Source organism: Siniperca chuatsi, linkage group LG15, assembly GCF_020085105.1.
Source record: "Siniperca chuatsi isolate FFG_IHB_CAS linkage group LG15, ASM2008510v1, whole genome shotgun sequence".
NCBI classification, from domain to species: Eukaryota; Metazoa; Chordata; class Actinopteri; order Centrarchiformes; family Sinipercidae; genus Siniperca; species Siniperca chuatsi.
In genome coordinates, this window is record NC_058056.1 from 19,923,300 (window position 1) to 19,943,632 (window position 20,333).

The 20,333-nt window shown below is 40.5% G+C and overlaps 2 protein-coding genes across 3 annotated transcripts; both read left to right on the top strand.

Moving 5' to 3' along the window:
• Nucleotides 1-11: 11 nt before the first annotated feature.
• Nucleotides 12-13,296, top strand: LOC122862101 (microtubule-associated protein 1S-like). 2 transcript variants are annotated; one of them, XM_044167349.1, is made up of 10 exons: nucleotides 12-352; nucleotides 1,444-1,539; nucleotides 2,773-2,855; nucleotides 3,580-3,717; nucleotides 4,495-4,996; nucleotides 5,274-5,360; nucleotides 6,334-8,858; nucleotides 9,669-9,813; nucleotides 9,978-10,195; nucleotides 10,640-13,296. In XM_044167349.1, the coding sequence occupies exons 1-10, from the start codon at nucleotides 190-192 to the stop codon at nucleotides 10,793-10,795; spliced, it is 4,113 nt and encodes a 1,370-aa protein (XP_044023284.1). In that variant the 5' UTR covers nucleotides 12-189; the 3' UTR covers nucleotides 10,796-13,296. The 2 variants fall into 2 exon arrangements, with proteins under 2 accessions (XP_044023284.1, XP_044023285.1); XM_044167350.1 differs by having other exon boundaries at nucleotides 9,672-9,813.
• Nucleotides 13,297-15,667: 2,371 nt separating this feature from the next.
• LOC122861942 (interferon-induced protein 44-like) lies at nucleotides 15,668-20,006 on the top strand. Its single transcript, XM_044167039.1, has 8 exons — nucleotides 15,668-15,820; nucleotides 16,598-17,105; nucleotides 17,352-17,403; nucleotides 17,870-18,065; nucleotides 18,334-18,486; nucleotides 18,616-18,787; nucleotides 19,083-19,183; nucleotides 19,339-20,006. Exons 2-8 carry the CDS (start codon nucleotides 16,625-16,627, stop codon nucleotides 19,582-19,584), a joined length of 1,401 nt encoding a protein of 466 aa, XP_044022974.1. The 5' UTR covers nucleotides 15,668-15,820; nucleotides 16,598-16,624; the 3' UTR covers nucleotides 19,585-20,006.
• Nucleotides 20,007-20,333: the final 327 nt, after the last annotated feature.

Below are 20,333 nucleotides of genomic sequence, written 5' to 3' on the forward strand. Positions count from 1 at the left end.
ATGACTAAAACACTAAGGGACAACAAAAAAGACAAATATGTAGATTTCGTTTGCAGCGTGTCATCGATAAGTCAGCCTCTTCCTACACATTCACTGATGCACAGTTGCATTCCAGCGCACCAGCTCTCTATGATAAAACGCGCTGTCAGGCTTTTTCAATGACATCACATCCAACTGCAAGTTTCCAACATGGCGTCCAGCCGGGTGCTGGAGAGGGAGGTCCAGGAGGAGCCGAGGCGCGTTGCGACTGCAAACCCCGACTTCTGCCTCCACAAATACTCCCTGCTCATCATTATCGGACGGACCGCTCACCTCAGACAGACTGGGCACATCAGCGGGGAGATTGAACGAGGTACGTTTATTTTAACACGCCTCTTGCAGCTAGTGTGTGTCGCTTTGCTTTTCAATATATTCGCATTAAAAAATCAGATGCCTGCAAGCTTTCGTCGCCTAAATCATGACCGAGGGTGCTATACTATGACCCCATTGCAGTGTTTATGTAATTTTATCCACCACACTGACCGAGGATGCGTCATCAGGCGGTACACCATCAGCATCACCTCAGCCCTCTGGGCACATTATAATTAAAAGCAGACTGGAGCGGGTGGTTTGTCTTTCGCCTCAGTATATCGTTATGTAAGGTGAAGCTTTTGGGGAAATGTTGCAGGGCGGATATATTCAGTCAACACATAGCCACTTGTAAACGATGTACCATTAACCTTTGTGTGTTTATTTACAGCAGTAACTGTGGAGACTAAGCAGTAGACAGTGCATGGCATGCTAGAATAATTACAGTCTGTGTGAGTATAGATGTATAGGAAAGGTACATTTGAGTGCATACAATTTATGTAAAACAAACTGCATAAAGGCTGTAAATAGATAAGGAAACAAAGACGGAAACACAAGGAAAGATACAGAGAGAAATAGAGACAGAGAGATATTAATGATTTTCATTAGGCCTATCAACATTTCATCACTGTCTGGACCTCCAAAATGTCAGCTTTTCATGAGCTAAGAAAAGCAGCCCTGTTTTCAGCTGTGCATTTTTCAAGCATTCCAGTGTTTTAATGGTTTATTGATCTCTTAAGAAATCTAAAACACAAAATTAAACAAATCTGGAGATTTTCATGTGCCTATTTATCTATGAGATCATTTCTCACTGTCATGTGTCATGTCACTCTTGTTGTATCATACCCTCAATGGCCACTTTATTACAGTCTAATGCAATCCAATGTACGCAACAAGTATATTTGTACTTATACTTGCATAAATGCCTTGTAAAATGATTAATACCTACTATAATAAAATGTGCACATTACAACTTTCACACTTTTTTTGTTTTGTGATTATTTGGACAATTATGTGTATGTTGTTTATGACAGAGTAAAACCAATATTTGCCCCATGTGACCATGTGAGCTATGACCATCTTTTATGTGTCCAGGTATTCGGTCATGGGACGTCGACTTAAAATCCTGTAACCTGAACCTCTATCTCCAAGAATTTCTCTCCCATCACACAGCGTCTTTCAAAGGTTCAGGTAGGTAACAGTGTGTTTATCTGACTCCCTGCCCAAACTCTTGGACCCTTTAACACACAGAAAGCCCCATCCCCGTGGTAACCCGCCAGTTTGGCTGGTCTGGGGTCAACGAGGAAGGAAGGAAGGAAAATGGAGGAGCAGTCGGGTGATTGTTAAACATGGGTGGGCCCTTTGGACAGAAAACAATAGAGGCCTGCAACCTAGCCGTGCCACCTCTCTTTTTGTATGTGTTACAGCCCTTTAGTATGCAGAGCCAAAGACAACCAGGGAAAATGGTAAAAAGGCAGACAGACAGTCGTGTTACAGCTGAGCTAAGTGAGGTGACGAACACAGACAAGAACAGACACATCTTGTTCTAGAGAGGACAAAATGGCAGCCAGAAAGGATGCCCGTATGTGGTAAATATTATAGTGTAGTGAATTCTCTTTTAATAACGTATAGTGCTTACATGTTATTTTGGATGTCAGGGTTTTGCAAAATGAAAGGATTAGACATTTCGTAAGAGATGGAAGGAGAGAGAAAGAGAGGTGACTTGAAGAAATAGTTTGACGTTTTTGGAAATATGCTTATTCGCTTTCTTGTTAAGAGTTAGATAAGAAAACGGATACCTTTACGTAAATATGTAGCTGGAGCAAGCAGCTTGTTTATTTTTATTTTTATTTTTATTTCCCACATTTATTTCCCAAATTGTCTTTAAGTATTGAAATAAGATATTTCACATTTGAACTTGGGCATGCCACTGTATCACAAATACAGTACAACAGCCAGTGAGAAATGGCTATCATATTTTTCTTTTCTTTTTTTAACTTGAATTAAAGACAAAGAAACTTTTTTACTTATTTGGGTCATTATTTTCCAGTTGGCTGTGTTCGGCTCTGTATCCTCAAACGTTGATCCAGTTCCCCTCAGACTGGATATTCACTGCAGATTGAGTTGACTTGGCATCTCATCCTCAGACAGTCCCTCTGACTCAGCTGTTCCACTCTTCTTCCTTCCTTCCTTTTTTTTGCTCAGGCAGTCAATCACCTGTCCGGTTATCCCATTTCACTTTCTCGTTGACTTCTTTGCGTTCCCCTCCTATTTGCTTCTGGCCTCTCGCTCACTGCTCAGATCCGACGGCTTGTTTCCTAACTCCCTCAGCTCTACTTTCCCCATCTCTTGTTTGCTTCCCCTTGGCTGTCTGCCTGTCTGTCCTTCTCTTTCTATTCTTTGTTTTTCTCTCTGGCTCCCCAGGGCACAAGTGTCTGCGCCACAGTACCAGAGTGTTGGACACTCAGGTGCTGATCAGTCCACCTCAGGAACAGGTTTGTTCAGAGGTGAGGGCATAAATCCTGGTTCCTTCACAGATACACCAAGTTCTTGGAAGATAGTTGACCAACCCAGGTGTTATAATGATGCAGTGGCACAAGTATTTTGATTTATTTTTGTCACAGTTTTTAATGATACAAATCAATTATATCAATCTTTTTCAAAATGAGATCTTAAACAAAGCAGGGAATATTATTTGAGAATTATTGTTTTGTTGTACTTTCTATTTTAATTCAGTTCATACAGGAATTTGACAGTCTATCATGATTTTTCATATGATTGCAGATGGTGTCGTGCAAATATATGATTATAATGAGATCGATTAATCTGACGATTATTCTGACGATAACAAATTATTTTTTTCTAAAAAAATTAAAATGCCCATCACAATTTCACTGAGCCCAAGCTCATGTATTCAAATGGCTTGTTTTGTCTGACCAGCAGTCCAAACCCCAAAGATTTTCAGTTTACAATGACATAAAGCAGATAAGTCAGTAAATAGTCACATTTAAGGGGCTGTTGCCACCAAATGGTTGGTATTTTTGCTTGAAAAGTAACTCAAATGTCAATTACTTTTATGCTGAAAAATCCTGTTAGATTATGAAATATACTATATTCGATTTTTCTCTCTCCCATTTTTCTTATTTCTCTAAAGCTATTCTTTGACTTTTGATTATGGGGGAATAAAGTGACATTGCGAAATGAACAATCTCTAATCTCTGGCCTGGCCAGGTGTTGGCTCTGCTGTCCAGGGAATCAGCCCATAAGCTGTTGATCTTGGCTGGCCAGAGTGTGGAGGAAAGCGGAGACCTCCTGTTTCACAGAGGACTGTTCTCACCGCACCAACTGAAACAAATACTAACAGAGCAGGTACGAAAATGTCTCTCTGACTTTTATTTCTTTGCCAATAAATGTTCAGTTGTTACTTCAGCTGCTTATTAGGTGCATGTAATCTTGAATATCTATAAATGTAGGCTTATTTTAGAACTTAAACTAACAATTATTAACACTATAGATTAATCTGCTGATTATTTTCTTGATAATTTAGTTTATTAAATGGAAAAATGAAAAATGGCCATCACAATTTCCCAGAGCCTGTTCTGACATATTCAAATTGCTTGTTTTGTCTGACCAGCAGTCCAAAACCCCACAATACAATAATCGACGATCAATCGGTTATCAACATTGTTCCCAATTCATTTTCTATTGATAACTAATCGATGAATTGTTTCAGCTCTAGCTTATTTTACTGCTAAACTCATACGTCATCATCAGCTTTTGTTTTAAATGTAAACATAAATGTATCATCAAGATGGTACTTTAAAGTAGAGGCTGACCTTTACTGTTTTACTTAGCGGAGCATTTTACAATTGAAAATAAACTTGTCAATGCCGTCCACTGGACAAACTATGCAATGTAGACACTCCTTCTAAAGTACCTTAACCATATCGTTTGCATTTTTGTACTTCAATTTCTTGTTTCTTATCAGCTGACATATATGTTGTTACAATATGTCTGTATTAAGATAATATTGGCTGATAATATTGGCCTGGCTAATTTATCGATTGGCCTCTACTCAAAGTATTGCATGCAGTACTATAAAAAAAATTCTGTTGGATGTATGTTGAGAAAATGCTCTGTCTTTAGTTCATAGATCAAGAAAGCTCTGCCTCCTCCTCCAAACTCAGTCTGACCCTCAGCTGTCCCAACATTGGCCAGTGGAGGAAGACTCTCTTGGGAAACCAGCCTCTGCAGGGTCCTTTTACGCTGCACATTAATCCCCCAGAGGTGCTGCCTGCCATGGAGGCCCTGGGGGAATTCACCTCCCTCATCTCTGGTACCCTTTCCCCTCCATCACCCTTTGAGCTCCTGCCTCCTCCCACCACTGTGGGTTTTCTCAAGCTGTCCCGCCCCTGCTGCTACGTGTTCCCTGCTGGCCGCGGTGACTGTGCCTTTTTTGCCGTTAACGGGTTCACAGTGCTGGTGGACGGCGGCTCGGACTCTCAGGCCTGTTTCTGGAAGCTGGTCCGCCACCTTGACCGAGTTGATGCAGTTTTGTTGACGCACATTGGGACAGAGAACCTCCATGGGGTCAACACCTTCCTGGAGAGGAAGGTGGCTGAGTTGGAGCTGAGCTCTGATATCAAAGGTAAGTAAAGTAAAGTCAAGTTTTTTCATACAGCCCCACCAATTTGCCTTAAAGGGCTTTACAATCTGTTCAACATACGTCCCCCCGTCCCCCCCACCCCCATACCTCATCCAAAAATGAGGGCGGTGATGTGTCTGATCTTGAAGATGATATAATGAGGAAATGTTGTTAGGAGATTGAGATGTCTTTGTAGTCCTCTTTACCTCTTTCGTGTTCAAATTTTCTCTTTGTTAATGTGTTTGTTTCTCTGTGTCTTTATATTCTTTTGTCTAAACAGATGACTCGTCTAAGAGGCTCATCTCCCCAGAGCTTGGAGTTGTGTTCTTTAACGCCCCCAGCAGGTTGCAGGTGGAAGAACAGCCTTGTGAGTGATGTATTAAAACCTACTATAACACAGTACTGAATAAGATATGACTGAGCAGGGAATATGAGCTAGAATCCCTCATGTTAATCAAATACATGTATATTAACATATACTGTACATTTGCATTGCAGTATTTTGGCATACATGAGGAACTTTACTTTTCTCAGTGTTGGCCTTTTACAGATTGAAAGGCAAACACTGTAATTATGTTTATGTTCAGTGTTTCTCACCAAAATGTATTGTGTGTATCCTTGAGGCCTCACAAACAAGTTTCTTGTATTTTCAAAGCTGAGTGTGATAAAATAATCTTAACTCACGCTTCATTTACTATCTTTTTCCGAAGCTTATGGTCTTCTTCAGTTGATGAGTTTGCTCATATTTTAAAACCTGCAGAATTTGCATCCATGGTTACATCCACAAGCAGGCCTCTTTTTCCATGGTACATTGTTATGTTTCTTGGCACATTACAGCTAGCCTAATAATCAGACTGAATTGCCCTTTTGTTTCACTATATTCATTCAGCCTGACATTATGTTCATGTTAGTTGATTTCTGTTTGGAATGAGGGGGATTTTTTTGTTTTTTTTTGCCCCAACTAATCAATTGCGAGTGACATATCCAACCCCTTCTTAAGTGCTGTCAGCATGGAAGCTGCAGTAGCGGTTGTTTAGAGCAGTTAACTAAAGTGTTTTTCACAACGATTGAGTTGTTACTTTTGTACATCGACTTACACCCGTGTACATATGTGTGTACATGATTGCCCTTGTGCGTGTGCTAGTAGAGCACGAAATACAAAGAAAATGGAGACCCACTCATAGAAATACTAGAAAGTACTAGCTCAACTAGTGGTCAAAAACCCAACAGAGTTCCCTCACCTGAGTATTCCCTAGTCATGGGGTAATGATCAGTTATGTAGGGACCCAGATGGATTTCTAATGTGAGTGATTGTAAGGTTATCATTCTTCTCATGGCAGGTGTGGACAATGTACTGAAGAGCACACACCAGGCGGCCCTGACCCTACAGTTGTTAAAGAAGTTAGACATCAGACCACAGCCTTTGTTTCGACCGGAAGGGGTCCCCATTGAGCCCCTAACCCTTTTCCAGAAGATGGGAGTGGGACAGTTGGATTTATACATCCTCAACCCTGGCAAAAACAGTCAGGAGTACCAGACATTCATGCAAAACTGGCCTGATGCAGTGTCATCAGCATCCAATTCCCAAACTCTCCCTCTCACCGCCCTTGCCTCAGTGTCTGCCCTGCTTGTGTGGCACCCAGCGTGTCCCCAGGAGAAGGTGGTCAGGGTGCTGTTCCCTGGTCTCACCCCACAGGCAAAGCTGCTGCAGGGGCTAGAGAAGCTGAAGGGACTGGCCTTCCTCCAGAAACCCACTGTGACCACCGGGGACCTGGAGAGGCTAGGGGAGGACAGAAAGACCAAGAGGACAGAGAGCCAGGACAGTGGCAGGTCACAAGGGAAGGAGTCAACAGCCAAACATGGAAAAGAGCGGGGAGTTAAAGAAGGGGGAAAGGAGGTACTGGTAAGGGAAAAGGGAAAAGTATTAAATGGAGTCACTACAAGAGATGCTGATAAAACCAGAATCAAAGAGACAGGTGTAAAGCAAAAAGCAGCATCTTCAGAGAAGAATGCTTCAAAGAAAGGAGGAGGGAAGGATGGGAAAAAGGAGGAGAAGACTGGAAATAAAGAGGAGAACGCTGTTATAAAGAATGATCAGGGCAAAAAGGATGTTCTCCCTTACAAACCAAAGAATGAAAATAAAACTAAGCTCAAAAAGGAAGCAAAAAATGACTCTAAAACAGGGATGAAGAAAACAAGAAAACCATCAGGAAAGGAGGCAAATAATGGCAAGAAGGTACATATAAACACTGAATTGCCAAATAACTCAACAAAACCCGACGCTGGGACTGTGTTAGAAATCAAAGAGCCAGAGGGTCTTGATACACAGCAGCAGAATCAAAAACCAGAGTCTGAAGAGAACCCCTGTGGCTCCAAAATGTCTACCCCTGAGGATATGACGGCTGATTTTCTCAGGCTCCGGGAGGAAACCGAAAGAGAAGAGGCGCAGGTGGAAACAGCAGATAAAGGAAAGCAGAAAAGCAGTGAGTCGGGATATGAAAAGAGCCTTGGAGGTCTGAGCAAAGAGACAAGTAATGAAGCTGTTGATACAGCTTCAGTGGAAGAAGCAGCAGGTAGCGCAGGGATAATGGGAGGAGAAAGTGGTGATAATGGAGCGCAAGATAAGGCTTGGACTAGAGAGAAAGCTGATGTAGACCTACAGAAAGTGCCTGTAGACCAGCCTGGAAATGCTGCCAAACCAGCAAAGGTTGTAGGATTTCCAACTCCCTTGAACAAGGCACCAAAGAACGAGTGCACAGTCCAGCTAGACATAACCCCAACTGAATACACTCTCCTGGATGGGGCTTTGAGAAACAGCCCTCCTTCGCGATCTTCTCCAGAGAACCAGGCCCCTATTAGCCTTGACGAGGAGACCATAGAGTCTGCCTCTCCTGATTCACGGCCCAACAGTGCAGGCCACACTCCTTACTGTCTGTCCCCAGATGATGTGTGGTGCAACAGGGCCACTCTCAGCAGATTACAGGCCCAGATGGGTAACTTAGAGTCAGCTGATGTCAACCAGCCAAATGGATCATCCAAGCAAAGTGAGGGGCAGCTATGCCAGCCCAAAAGCACTCCAGAGAGCCACACAAGAGAGAAGCAACTAAGTTTCCTTTCTTTGGGTACATTTAAAGATGGATCTTCAGACCCCTCTCCCTCTGTCGCTACCACCACCACTACACACTCCATGCCAGCAGAGGTGAGCTCACCTCAGTCCACAGAAGTAGATGAATCACTATCCATGTCATTAGAACAGGGACCAACCCCTGTGAGCCAGAGAGAGGGGGATGACAGTGTTCATAACTCCCACTCCAATGAAGGCCATTTTGTGGGGATGTCTTTACCAATGAAGAAGCCCCTAAGATCTTTAGGGCAGGCTTCAGAGATGGGGTGGCCTCCAACTCCTAACACACTTCATTTTGAGGTGTCGGCTCACGATGTGGATTTATGTCTGGTTTCCCCCTGTGAGTTCAAGCATTTCAAACCGCCTGACTCCAGCTCAGGTGCGAGTGAGCCCTGCAGAGGAGCCTTTGCTTCACATCATCACGGCAACAACAACAACAACCCCAAGGACACGTCACCCAGTGAGTCAAATGCACCCGTCTGCATGGAGGACTGCCTGTCCACCACAGCAGATGGTGCACTGGACTCAGATGAGGATGAGTCGTGCAGTGAGCCGTCTAACTCCCCCCACGAACTCCGCATCAGTCAGGCTCTGCCCCAGGACCCTCTTCCAGCCCCTCCAAGGGACAGTCCGCCCCTGCCTCCACATCCTGACACCTCCATGCCCATTCCTCAGTCTGACTCTGATGCTCACGGGAAGAGGGCAAAAGCCACTGGCATGCGAGGGAAAAAAACGCCAGCGGTGAGTTTGTCTTATTAGCATCGAAGAAAAGGATGTCTGTGTAAAGTGGTGATGAGTTCATGTGTGAATTTAGGCTAAATTGTTTGGTTAACATATTCTTTTATTGTGGCTGCAATCAAGCCATAACATTCCTGTGCCAGTAGTGCTGGGGAATCATAAAGGTATAGCATTGTGTCCTCTTTAAGTATTTAGTCCTGGTCACGGATGAAAACTTTAATACATTTCAGAAAACTAAAAGCTTCTGTAATAATAATGACTGGAATGACATTAAAACATATTTGACATTTTGACACATTACAGTTTTAACTATAGGTCAGGCCCTCAGCAGCTAATGTTTTTCCTTACTAAGTTGTTTTTTTGCTAAAAACTTGAATTAAAAATATAGAAAATACAATTAGCTGCCAAAAGACATAAAATAAGAATAGAAAAGAAATGCAAGAAAGTATTCCAAAGCACTTGAAATGTGAGGTATAAAGTTAAACCCTTCTGTTATTATACTGGCAACAAAGTAGGTATTTTATGCCTTAAATTCACATCTTCATTTTTGAATTTCAGTACTCTCAGTCTTTTCCCTCTCTAAAAATCACCTTCAAGTAAGGAGATACTTTCTGAGCATTCATAAAAATCATGTAGATACTTTTTTTTGTTACTTTATTTTACTGACTTTTTAGATATAATTCATATTCAAATTAATTTGGAGTCCCATATTTACAAAGTTATTATGATTTTGACGATAAAATAATTGTTTATTATTATGGCTGGAGTGAACTCTAACATTGAACCCTGTCTACAATTTTGGTTTTTTGTTAGCAGGTTATTGAAGCCTCCCCAAGATCAGGTTCAGGGAAAAGCAGGACAGGGAGCCAAAGTGGAGTCACAAAGGGGAATGTCTCTTCTACTCGTACGCCTTCCTCCAGCACCCGCTCAGCACCAGCAAAATCCTCACCCAATCCAGGTATGAGGTGTAAAATGTAAATGATATAAAATACTGTCAATTTCTCTGAATATTTTTCTTTTTCCCCTTTTTGTACTTGGCAGACTTAAGGGTGTCCACTGATTTCTGTTGAATTTGTGTCTCGCAGTTTCATACAGCAGTTTCTCCTGTCTCTCGTGTCACAGGCTTTAAGTCTCCCTCTGTTGGTGAAGTCAGTGTGTACGTGGACCTGGCCTATATTCCCACTGGAGCTTCCTCTGCAACAGTCAATGTGGACTTCTTCAGATGCGTTCGCTCCTCATGTTACATCATCAGCGGCGACAGTCCAGAGAGAGAAGAGCTACTGAGGCATACTCTGGACGCACTACTGGATGGCAAGATATCCTGGCCTGACACTATGCAGGTAGGAACACACACACACACACACACACACACACACAATTAGATTCATACACATTGAAACATATATTATATGATGGTGGTTATCTTGGTATCTTGGTATCTTGGTTTGTTAGCATTCAACTGCTCACATTAGCTTTTGATAGCATAGCTATGGCTATAGCTATCTTATCTCATGGGAGATGTAGTTATTGAATGCTAACAAAGTGTTTTTTTATTTAATTTTTTATTTAATTTTATTTAGCTTTTCAGAAACCCAGAGCAGTCCCACTGTTGCTAAATACATTATGAACTGACAGCTGGAGAAACAAAAGCTAACCTGAAAGAGCTATTAGACCGTTGACTGAAACTATATTTGAGATGCCCTGATATATCAGTGGTCCTCATACTTTTACTGCAGATAATTTTCCTTGTTTTTATTCACCTATCCTTTTCTCTGGATCTCCAGGTGACAGTGATCCCTACCTTTGAGTCTGCGCCAATGCAGGAGTGGTACCAGCAGACCCTGGACCGACAGAGGGAGATGGGCATCACCGTGCTGGGATCCAACAGCACTGTCGCCATGCAGGATGAGACCTTTCCTGCCTGCAAGATAGAGTTTTGAGGCAGACTTGGGGATGCAGTGATCGAGGATGGAGGGTGAATATGAGCTGAAGGATGGAAATGTGTGTGTGAGAAAAAAAGAGACAGTGCTAAAGGAGTGACAGAAATAGAAAGTTAGAAACAGAGATTATGGGGAAATAAAGGGAATATATGGCCCCTTTCTGCACGAACACAATTGAGTGGGTAATGACACGGGATGTTCACCCCGTCCCCTCCTGGTTAATCACTTCTTTGTGGGCTACTTTTGCACCAAAAGCCCGTATTTCTCTTTATCCAAGGAGAACACACATTCCTGTGGGGAGTAATGCATGATTTTCTTTTACCCATGACCCTGTGCAAAACAGGAGAGGAGATCACACTGGCTGCAAGAGAAGCATGTCGGGCTGCAAACGTGTGGATCCACATGAAAGCTGATGTAGATTAGTCAGGATAGTTAGCATACATGGGGTTAAAGGCACTATGTGTAGGCTTGTTTTCGTAATACAGTCAGCACTTAGGCATGATAGTAGTATGTGCTATGTTTAAAGGCCCATTTTTCTGCTTCTAATGCAAAGGAATTCAAATATTATTCTCCAAATCTACTCCAGATACTCCCAAATGGCAAGAGTGTGGAAACTTTTGTTTATGAAAGCATTGGTCACATTGTATTTCTCTTATTTACTAAAATTATATTTCTGATTAGCACAGAAGATGTCTATATCGTAAAAGGAGAGTCCATTAATAAAATTACATTCACAGTGTGTGGTCAGGTGTTTGTTGTGAGCAGTGTAAGCAAACATGAGGTGAGCTGTGTGTGTGTGTGTGTTGTACCTGCTTTAAAAAGTATTGTGCCACTGTGGCTTCACTGAGCTCAAGATCCCTGCAGAGCAAACAGACCAGATGTGACAAATCTGATGTTAGTGAGTGATAATCGCCCGCTGAATCTGAGATTACTGAATCTGAGTGTGTAAACACAAATCTGTCAGCAGGGATTAGAGTACCAGATTAAATTTAATAGCATTATAGCAATCATCTTGATAATGAATTGTAATCCATTACAAGTGCTTAAAACCATACTAATCAGGAATCAGATAGCAAATGCTTTTGTAGAAATAGATGTGTTGTTATCTTACTCAAAAAGATTTTAAAAGTGATGACATGTAATTTGATTGTGGATATGATAGATATGATCATACAGTTAATTGAAGAAAAATAAAATCATGGTTTAGTCACAGTGGATGGTAACGACAGCTTTCTAAGTTGTGCTTTGTAAATATGAATAAATAAAAAATCAGATTCTATTTATATTTGGAAGAAAGTAATCCTGAAACTAAAAGTCATCAAAGATCACACTACTGAATTGCTGTAATTAAATCGTACACAGTAAGGTTTTATTTTATTGGGCCATAATTTCATCATGATTTAATTTGGTACTAGTTATAGGGAAAACAAATACAGTGTGCAACTTATTATTCCTATTAATTTCTAGCATAACAGTATACAATTTGACAGAGTATATTTTCCAATAATAAATTACTAATGAATGAACTTTTACTTTGGTTTAAATGGAGCAGTTCCTTCTGGAAGTATACAACTGTTTACACTCTCAACGCAAGTAACTAAACTAACTCCACCCTATCTTCCCTGTAATTAGTACCAAATTACATAGATTTTTCCAAGACTTCCCAGGAAATTATGAGGAAATTACAGATCTGTAAATTAAAACACTTGTAACATAGCAAAGGAATTGGTAATATGTAATGTAATGTATTACATTACATGTTTTCCTTTTTATTTCCTTTTGTCCCAGTCTGGATGTCCAAGAATGGATGTCATATTCTGGTGAGATGTAAATAAATCACGACTGATTATTTCTGTTGCTGTTTTGCCTTTAAAAGGATTAGTTCACACAAATGTGAATGTGGCATACAGAGTTTCCTTAATACCAAAGCATAAGATCACCACTGACCACCACTGACAGAAAAAAAATGTCATTTTGATTCAGTATCTCTAAATTATCTGAAAGATATTTTATAATTATATCAATGCACTGTTAAACTGTTGTCATGGACTTGTACTATCCTTGAGATTTGTTTTATTTTGTGCAATAATCTTTCTTTTTTTATCACTTTCTCAAACTGTGTTGTCCAACCAAATTTCTCACAATCCTAAAGACCCCCCAACATATTTTACACAGGCTGCCAGATTAAATGATTTATTTGGATTGGATGGTTAAACCAGATCTGTAATCATGGGTAACAACTACTAGAACCCCACAGTAACAAAGTGAATTGTAACTATGTGTATGTGTCCTGCATGTATAAAATACTGTATGTACTGTATGTTGTTTCATTCATGATATTCATGAAGACAGAGAGCAAAGCACTGCGGGAGAGTGGCAGCAGAGTGGGATGAACATTGAGAACCTTTCACTTTGTAATTGTCTGTAAGTACATACAGTAACAAAAAGTGTGGGTTCTGGGGCCGTGAGCAATGTACGAATAAAGAATGAGCATCACCATTCAAAAGTGTCTGTTGTCATGGAAGTGCAAATTCCTCAGCAATGCTGCCTTGCGGATATTGAATGAAATTATGAATGTGTTCAAAACAAGTTAACCCACTCCTTATTTGCAGAGACATATTCTTAAAACATTTGCTGCTCAGGCAGAGTGTCGTTTCATGATTTAGAGTTTTATTCCAACAAAAGATACTCCTTTTAAATTTACCAAAAAGACACAATGAGAAAGAAAAGATGCACATACATCATCAGTTTATAAAATATCACAAAATTTTGTTTCTCCATATTTATTGAGTTATAAACTACAATTTGGTCACTTTTCATTTCAGTCCAATTCTGGCACTAAGCTTATTTAGTGTTTACAGTATACTGTGTCACTAAAATGTCCAGTGAGTTTTAAGTTGATAACAATGTCAGAAGTCATTTATAGACATTTAAATACAGGAAGGGGTCAACATAGGAAACTGGAGGTCATAGCTGGATTACCAACTGGGCAAAGCCTCAGACCCTCAGAGGCCCCAAAGGCTCCAGGTTCACCATGTGGCACTTCATTTGTGGTAACTGAATTAACAGAAAATGTGTTTGTTAATACTATATGCACCAATAAATCAGCAAACTGCACCCACATACAAACTGGAGTGCCAGTGGCTCCACAGTCTGGATGAAAACCTCACCGAGCTCAACTCAGGGTTGACAGCAGAATAATGCCATTTTCTGAGACAGCCTGCACATATATGTGTACATAAGAGTTAGTATTATGGCAGACAGGTAAGCACACCAACATTTATGAACATTTGGCTGGCACTACACCATCGTGGAAGTTTACGACGCAGTCTCATGCCATCATTATAGGCATGATATGTAACATTTCCGCATTAAAATCTCTAAAAACGACTAATCTCATTAGGTACACACTTTAAGAGCAATACCAGATAAGAAGAATTCAGGGACTACACATTTTCTGCTTTACTTCTAACAATAATAATGTCAAAATCAATGCCATATTGTAAGCAAACCTGTTGTAGGCCAGCACTAGTTAGTCACATAAACATAACACATGAACATATTAAAGCCTAATTAGGGTTAGGCGTCTCATCTTCACTTAATTGTAATTTTTCAGCATTTCATATTGAAAACGTCAAAACTCAACAAATCAGAAAAATCTTGCTCCATTACAGAATATTACTGCCCACAGTTATTTAGGCTATATACTTCAAAAGGGTGGAAACTCCCAACTTTACAACGCATCTACCTCATGTCGAGAGATGGACAGCAGAGGCATGGGGTGCTGAGGCGGCTCCAGCCTCCATTTCTGCTCTGTTCATTTAATCTCTCTCTGTATTGCTGTCTCTCCATGGATTACAATCATAACAACTCTCCAGTGCCGTGTCCAGACTTTTTTGACTGGGGTGGCCCAAGTAGGGCACTGACTTGTGCTGGGGGGGCACGCGCATACACACACACACACACACACACACACACACACTTCAGAATAGCATTAATTTACCATTTCTATCTCCACTGCTCATTTCTACTTGAATGACTAACATTACAGTATCTTACAGTTTCTTATATTCCTGTGTTTAAAATTTTTATCTAAAAGATAACTAAACCTACCAATCGCAACACAACAGATTGGCACCATACAAATGTACTACAAAGCTTCCATAGTTTACACTTTAAGTCCTCAAAAAGAAATTGTACTTACAAAGGTATGCTACATACAAAAGAAAACAATGCACATTCAAAAATACAGCCACAGTATGACGCACAAACAAAATTAAAACAAATAAGCCAAATACAACACTACAAATCTCTTACAGAAAACGCCATACAGTGAATTAAGGTCCTGCCTCTGACTGGGCAGATAGCGAATCACAGTTCAGGGTAATAGGGTGGCCAATCAGATTTCCCTGAACACACCTCACCTCACCTCCTCTCTGATTTATGGGACATAATGGGACTTACTGTGCAATATCATCGCACCTAATCATGAACATACCAAATTAATCTCCACTACAGGCAAGTGTAAACATACACAGTGTAAATAAACACTTGCCTGTGCTTCAGATTTGATATTGCACATACATAGTTACATGCCACTTCTCATACGATCCTTACAGTTAACCTGTTTATATTTATGGCATTGAGTATGTTTACAGCGTGGCTGGTTACCTTGTGAGTCTGTGTGTGTCATAATGGTAAAATGTTTGTCCTGGAGACACTGTAGCAGGAACTACCACAGAAGCGGTTTTGGGTACTTTGCCTGGTGTTTATATGTCTGCGTTTTGTCAACATGATAGCGTCACAACCATGCAAGATGCAGTCACGAAACTTTAGAGGTGTGTAGTTGAGATCAAAATGAGTGATCTTAGCAAAGGAAGTAGGGGGGTAAGAAATAGTGACGAAGCCCCTGGCGCCATCTTCGCTTAAACAGTTTCACTTTTGTTTTACCCTTGACGCAGAAACACACATCATCTGAACCACAGCGGCCGGCTGCGTTTTACCAAGACACTTCTTCTACTGCGGGTGAGTTTAATAGCATTTAGCTTCGGCTATATTCAGGTAAAGCGCGTCTGTGTAGTTGGTTTTCAATTATCGATCGACAATGTGTGTGTGTTATTTTAGCTTTCTCTATGTCTCTATACATGTGAAAGTAAGCAGCGGTGTAAAGTAACTAAGTACATTTACTGAAGTACTGTATACTATAATATACTTTTTACTCCACTACATTTATCTGACAGCTATAGAAAAGAGCCTCCTCACGTTTCAGTTGACTATGAGTTTTTAGCATCTCCACCAAATAGGGATATCCGCTCTAAACGTCTCAGATGATTTCGTTCGAGGCCCAGAGAGGTAAAATTCTCCAGTATTTCACCAAAAAAAAAAGATTAGGTCCAAAAAATGAACACTTTGTGTGGCAGAACCTTTTCTTCCCTGCTCCATTAATCATCTCTCAACTCCTCATATTTGTCTTGTGACGCTTTGGATGCTTACACATTGTTGCACCAGTATTAACATTATATTTAATAATGTCATAAATAATAATATATCACTTGCACAGGACATTCTTTTCTGAAGAACTTGCTTTTGATAGTTTAGGTACAATTAGCAGATACTAGTTCTGCAGTTAGTAACAGCAACAGAGATCCACCACGGAAACTAATGCACACACGTCGTCTTTGGACATTTCACCTGTGAGTCATTACATTTCACATGACAACAATTTTTGTCTTTTTAGGAAGGGAAAGTATGCCTTATTAGAAAACTCTACTATAATATCTAATCATAGTTCTGCATCCTCAGGTCTGTTTGGACATTCTACCCTCCGTCATGTCTGTAGTCACATCGAGCCTGTCTAAAGATCAGCAGAAGAAGCTGCTCTCTGTCCTTGGTCATGTCAGACTCCACCTGCTCTACAAAGCCAGCGTCCACGGCTTCACTGCTCAGGCTTTCCACAAACGCTGTGATGAACAAGGGCCCACTGTCATCGTTGCCTACAATGCTGCTGGGTTCGTCTTCGGGGCTTACACGTCTAAAGACTACACCCAGAGCGAGCAGGACGTCAGTGACCAGGAGGCCTTCCTCTACAGCATCAGTGCAGAGAGAGAAAAACCACTGAGGGTGGCAGGTATCAGCGGAGAGTGCGCTTTCAAAGATGGACAAACCGGTCCGGATTATGGTGCTTTGGTGTTCCTGTGTGATGACAAACCTGAGATCACATCTGACCCAGGGACAAGATTCAACTTTAAGGATGCAGAGATGCACGGAGAAGACTTGACACTGACTGAGTGTGAAGTGTATCGGGTTGAAGGTGTGTGACGATAAGCACTTTCTCTTATCGAATATAAGTTGTATATTTTATCCACCTACTTTCAGACAATCTTTAAAGCACATAATCGGTCTTTTTATACTGAATTAGCTTATAACTTTATTAGAATAGGCAGATAGATTGACTAAAAATAGCATTGTTTTATTAAAGTGGACTGTAGTGAATGAATTTTGAATATTAGAATAATATAAGCAATCATGTTACAATGAATTTATTTTCCACATGCAGACTTGGGAGATCTCCTGGCCAAACCCTGGAGGACTGTCCAGTGGACTGCTGAGTATGTAGAAATATTTGGCAACTTTTGCCATGATGAATGAACTCTTTTAAAAGTTGTGACTCAAGTAAGACTAGAACAAAGAACAAAGTGTCTAAATCCAAAATGTAATGCTCTAATATGTAACTGCCTGCAATCAATCAACTGGTACCTCTTAGTTCTCAGAGGTGACACCATTTGTCAACCATGTTACCTAACTTAACTTTAAAAAGTAAAATATGTACATGTTTTGTATTATCAATGTAAGATTGTCACCTTGCCAACTTCCAGTGGTTTAACTTCCAACCTTGATGCAGTGATCTAGAAGTGTACTCCAGGGTGTCAAGGTACACTGTGACATCTCTGTTAGGTGTGGTTAGGTGTGCAATAGACTTGAAACTATCAAACTCACTACATTAAACATACCCATTAAACTAATCCTCTGCAGCTAACCCGTAAATGTCGTCTGTATCGTTTCTGTTTCCTCTAGGAGAAAGCAGCAGTTGATGAAGGCCATTCAGAGCTATAAACCTGACATTAAAATAGTTAATCGAGCCCGGGTGTTGTTGGTGGGACCTGTCGGAGCCGGCAAGTCTAGTTTCTTCAACTCCATCAACTCAGTGTTTCGAGGCAACATGACATCCCAGGCCATCGCAGGTACAGCAGGGAAGAGTGTTACCACTCAGGTACTAGCACAAGTTTTGCTCTTTGTGATACTGCTGACATATTAAAGGGGAAATTTGTCCTTTTTGTTTACTGCAGCCAAATCATGAAAGTCAGATTGCAACCAGGGATAGCAGCAACAAAACAGCAGAGAAAAACAGGAAAAAAAGACATTTTAAAAAAGTGTTACGTTTCCATTCCTTGATGTCTTGTAATATGAATATAAAACTGTCCACACGCTCTGATTATACAGTTTGTCCCATTAAATTATATTTCATATCTGTCCTGTAGTTCCGCACCTACACCATCAAGGCAGGGAAAGGCGGTGGAGCTATTCCTCTGATCTTGTGCGACACAATGGGGCTGGAGGAAAAGGCTGATGCTGGTTTGGACATTGACGACTTAGTCAACATCTACAAGGGTCACGTAAAGGATCGCTACCAGGTTTCTTACCTAACTAATTACCTACATCTTCATGTAACTGATTTAGGGGTAAGAATGTAGGATATATGTGCATGTTTTATTGAGTGATTAATAACAAATGAATCTGCCTCTGCTTTATTCGTTCCTCAGTTCTCTCCCTCCACTCCTCTCCTGTCGGATGCTCCCGGCTATAAGCAGAAAGTGACTCTGAGCGACATGATTCACTGTGTGGTTTATGTGGTCGACACCTGCAAGGTCTCTCTCCTCTCCCAAAAAATGCTGGACAAGTTCACTGCCATCCGGAAAAAGACCAACCAGCTGGGTTAGCAGTATAATAATGTTATTTTCAGAATGGTTTCAGCATTTCACAGTGTATATCTTAATATTTGGTATATTTTATGTTAAATGTTGTGACACCAACTGAGTAGTAAACATTACTTTTCTTTGTGTACAGCAATTATTTTTGTATTTTCCCATGCTGAATTACATTTCTTTTGCTGCTGTAATTACTCTATTTCCTCTTAGGAGTCCATAAGCTTTCACTTTAAGTTTTCCTCTATTTCAGTCTGGTCTTTTCTATTCTGTTTTCTTCTCTCTCCACTTCTGATACCTTATAGGAATTCCTCAGATTCTGTTGATGACTAAAGTAGATGTGGCCTGTCCACTGGTGGCAAAAGACCTAAAGAATGTTTATCACAGTGTTTACATCCAGAAGAAGGTAACAGCCATATACTAATGACCTCCACAAGATCATCATGTTAAGAAATCATATTGGGAACATTGATGCTGTAATCACTGAGGTGGAAACCTGTTTTTGTGGTGGTATTGATAATGATAACTTAATCCCTGTACATTTCTTTTTCTCTCTGTCAGGCCCGGGAGTTGAGTGACTCTCTTGGCATCCCCTTGTCTTGTGTGCTGCCAGTGAAGAACTACAGTGAGGAGCTGGACCTGAACCAGGACACTGACATACTGCTGTTGACTGCTGTGGAGCAGATGCTGAACTACGCAGACAGCTTCTTTGAGAACCAGGTTAATGAGGACCAAGAGACAAATGATCAGCTGGACCTTTACAGATCCAATGATCTTCTCCGCCCAAACCTTAGTAATTCAAACTAATGAGTCAGTTGATCAGATATATTAAATGAAATGTGTGTTTGTTTCAAAGTTTTTCCGGGCTGAGTAAAAATCATGCGATATGAGCAAAAGCTCCAGAAGCGCTAATGAATGGACCTTGATGTGAGATTATTTTATGAACTGCCTGCCCCAGGCTCTTAAAAACTCTTAAAAAACACTTTAGTTGGGTTTTCAGTTACTATTTTGCCATGAAGAGGATCAAAGGATGCTATTATTTCACATGTGACCAGTGTTTTCATTTTAATTCACTTTTATGCACTTGCTTGGGTTTTCTGATAAAAATGCACTTGCAATTAATATATACACATTGTTTTCACTGTTTTGCTCTTGTTGTTGTCATTATACAGTTACAAAATGAAAATAAATAAATAAAGCCCTTTGTTTGCATGAACATCTTGCTCATAGATGTTTGGCTGTCACTTTCAGTTTTACTTGGGATAATAGTGTGGAGGTGATTCTTAGACTTTTCTTGCCCTCAATCAGCCACCAGATGTCAGTCATAATATCATAATCACTGGTGTTCAGTTATACAAACTTGGGATGTTATGAAAAGATGAGGAGCTCATGTTGCACAACTGCATCTAGTCCAACATATTCAAGAGGTTTATTTTTAAGTAGCTGATTTGATTTTTGATTTGATTGATCCTATCTTTGTATGCACAGTAATGTAACATATATCACCATGTCAGAATGACAAAGCAAATGTATTTCGATGTTGTGTAAAATCATCA

Bases quoted from the DNA above. Each gene is read 5' to 3' on its own strand.
- LOC122862101 (XM_044167349.1), top strand. From the start codon at position 190: ATGGCGTCCAGCCGGGTGCTGGAGAGGGAGGTCCAGGAGGAGCCGAGG. The intron at 4,997-5,273 runs GTAAGTAAAGTA...TTGTCTAAACAG, and splicing joins GCTGAGCTCTGATATCAAAG to ATGACTCGTCTAAGAGGCTC. The intron at 5,361-6,333 runs GTGAGTGATGTA...TTCTCATGGCAG, and splicing joins GCAGGTGGAAGAACAGCCTT to GTGTGGACAATGTACTGAAG.
- LOC122861942 (XM_044167039.1), top strand. From the start codon at position 16,625: ATGTCTGTAGTCACATCGAGCCTGTCTAAAGATCAGCAGAAGAAGCTG. The intron at 17,106-17,351 runs GTGTGTGACGAT...TTCCACATGCAG, and splicing joins TGAAGTGTATCGGGTTGAAG to ACTTGGGAGATCTCCTGGCC. The intron at 19,184-19,338 runs GTAACAGCCATA...TCTCTCTGTCAG, and splicing joins GTGTTTACATCCAGAAGAAG to GCCCGGGAGTTGAGTGACTC.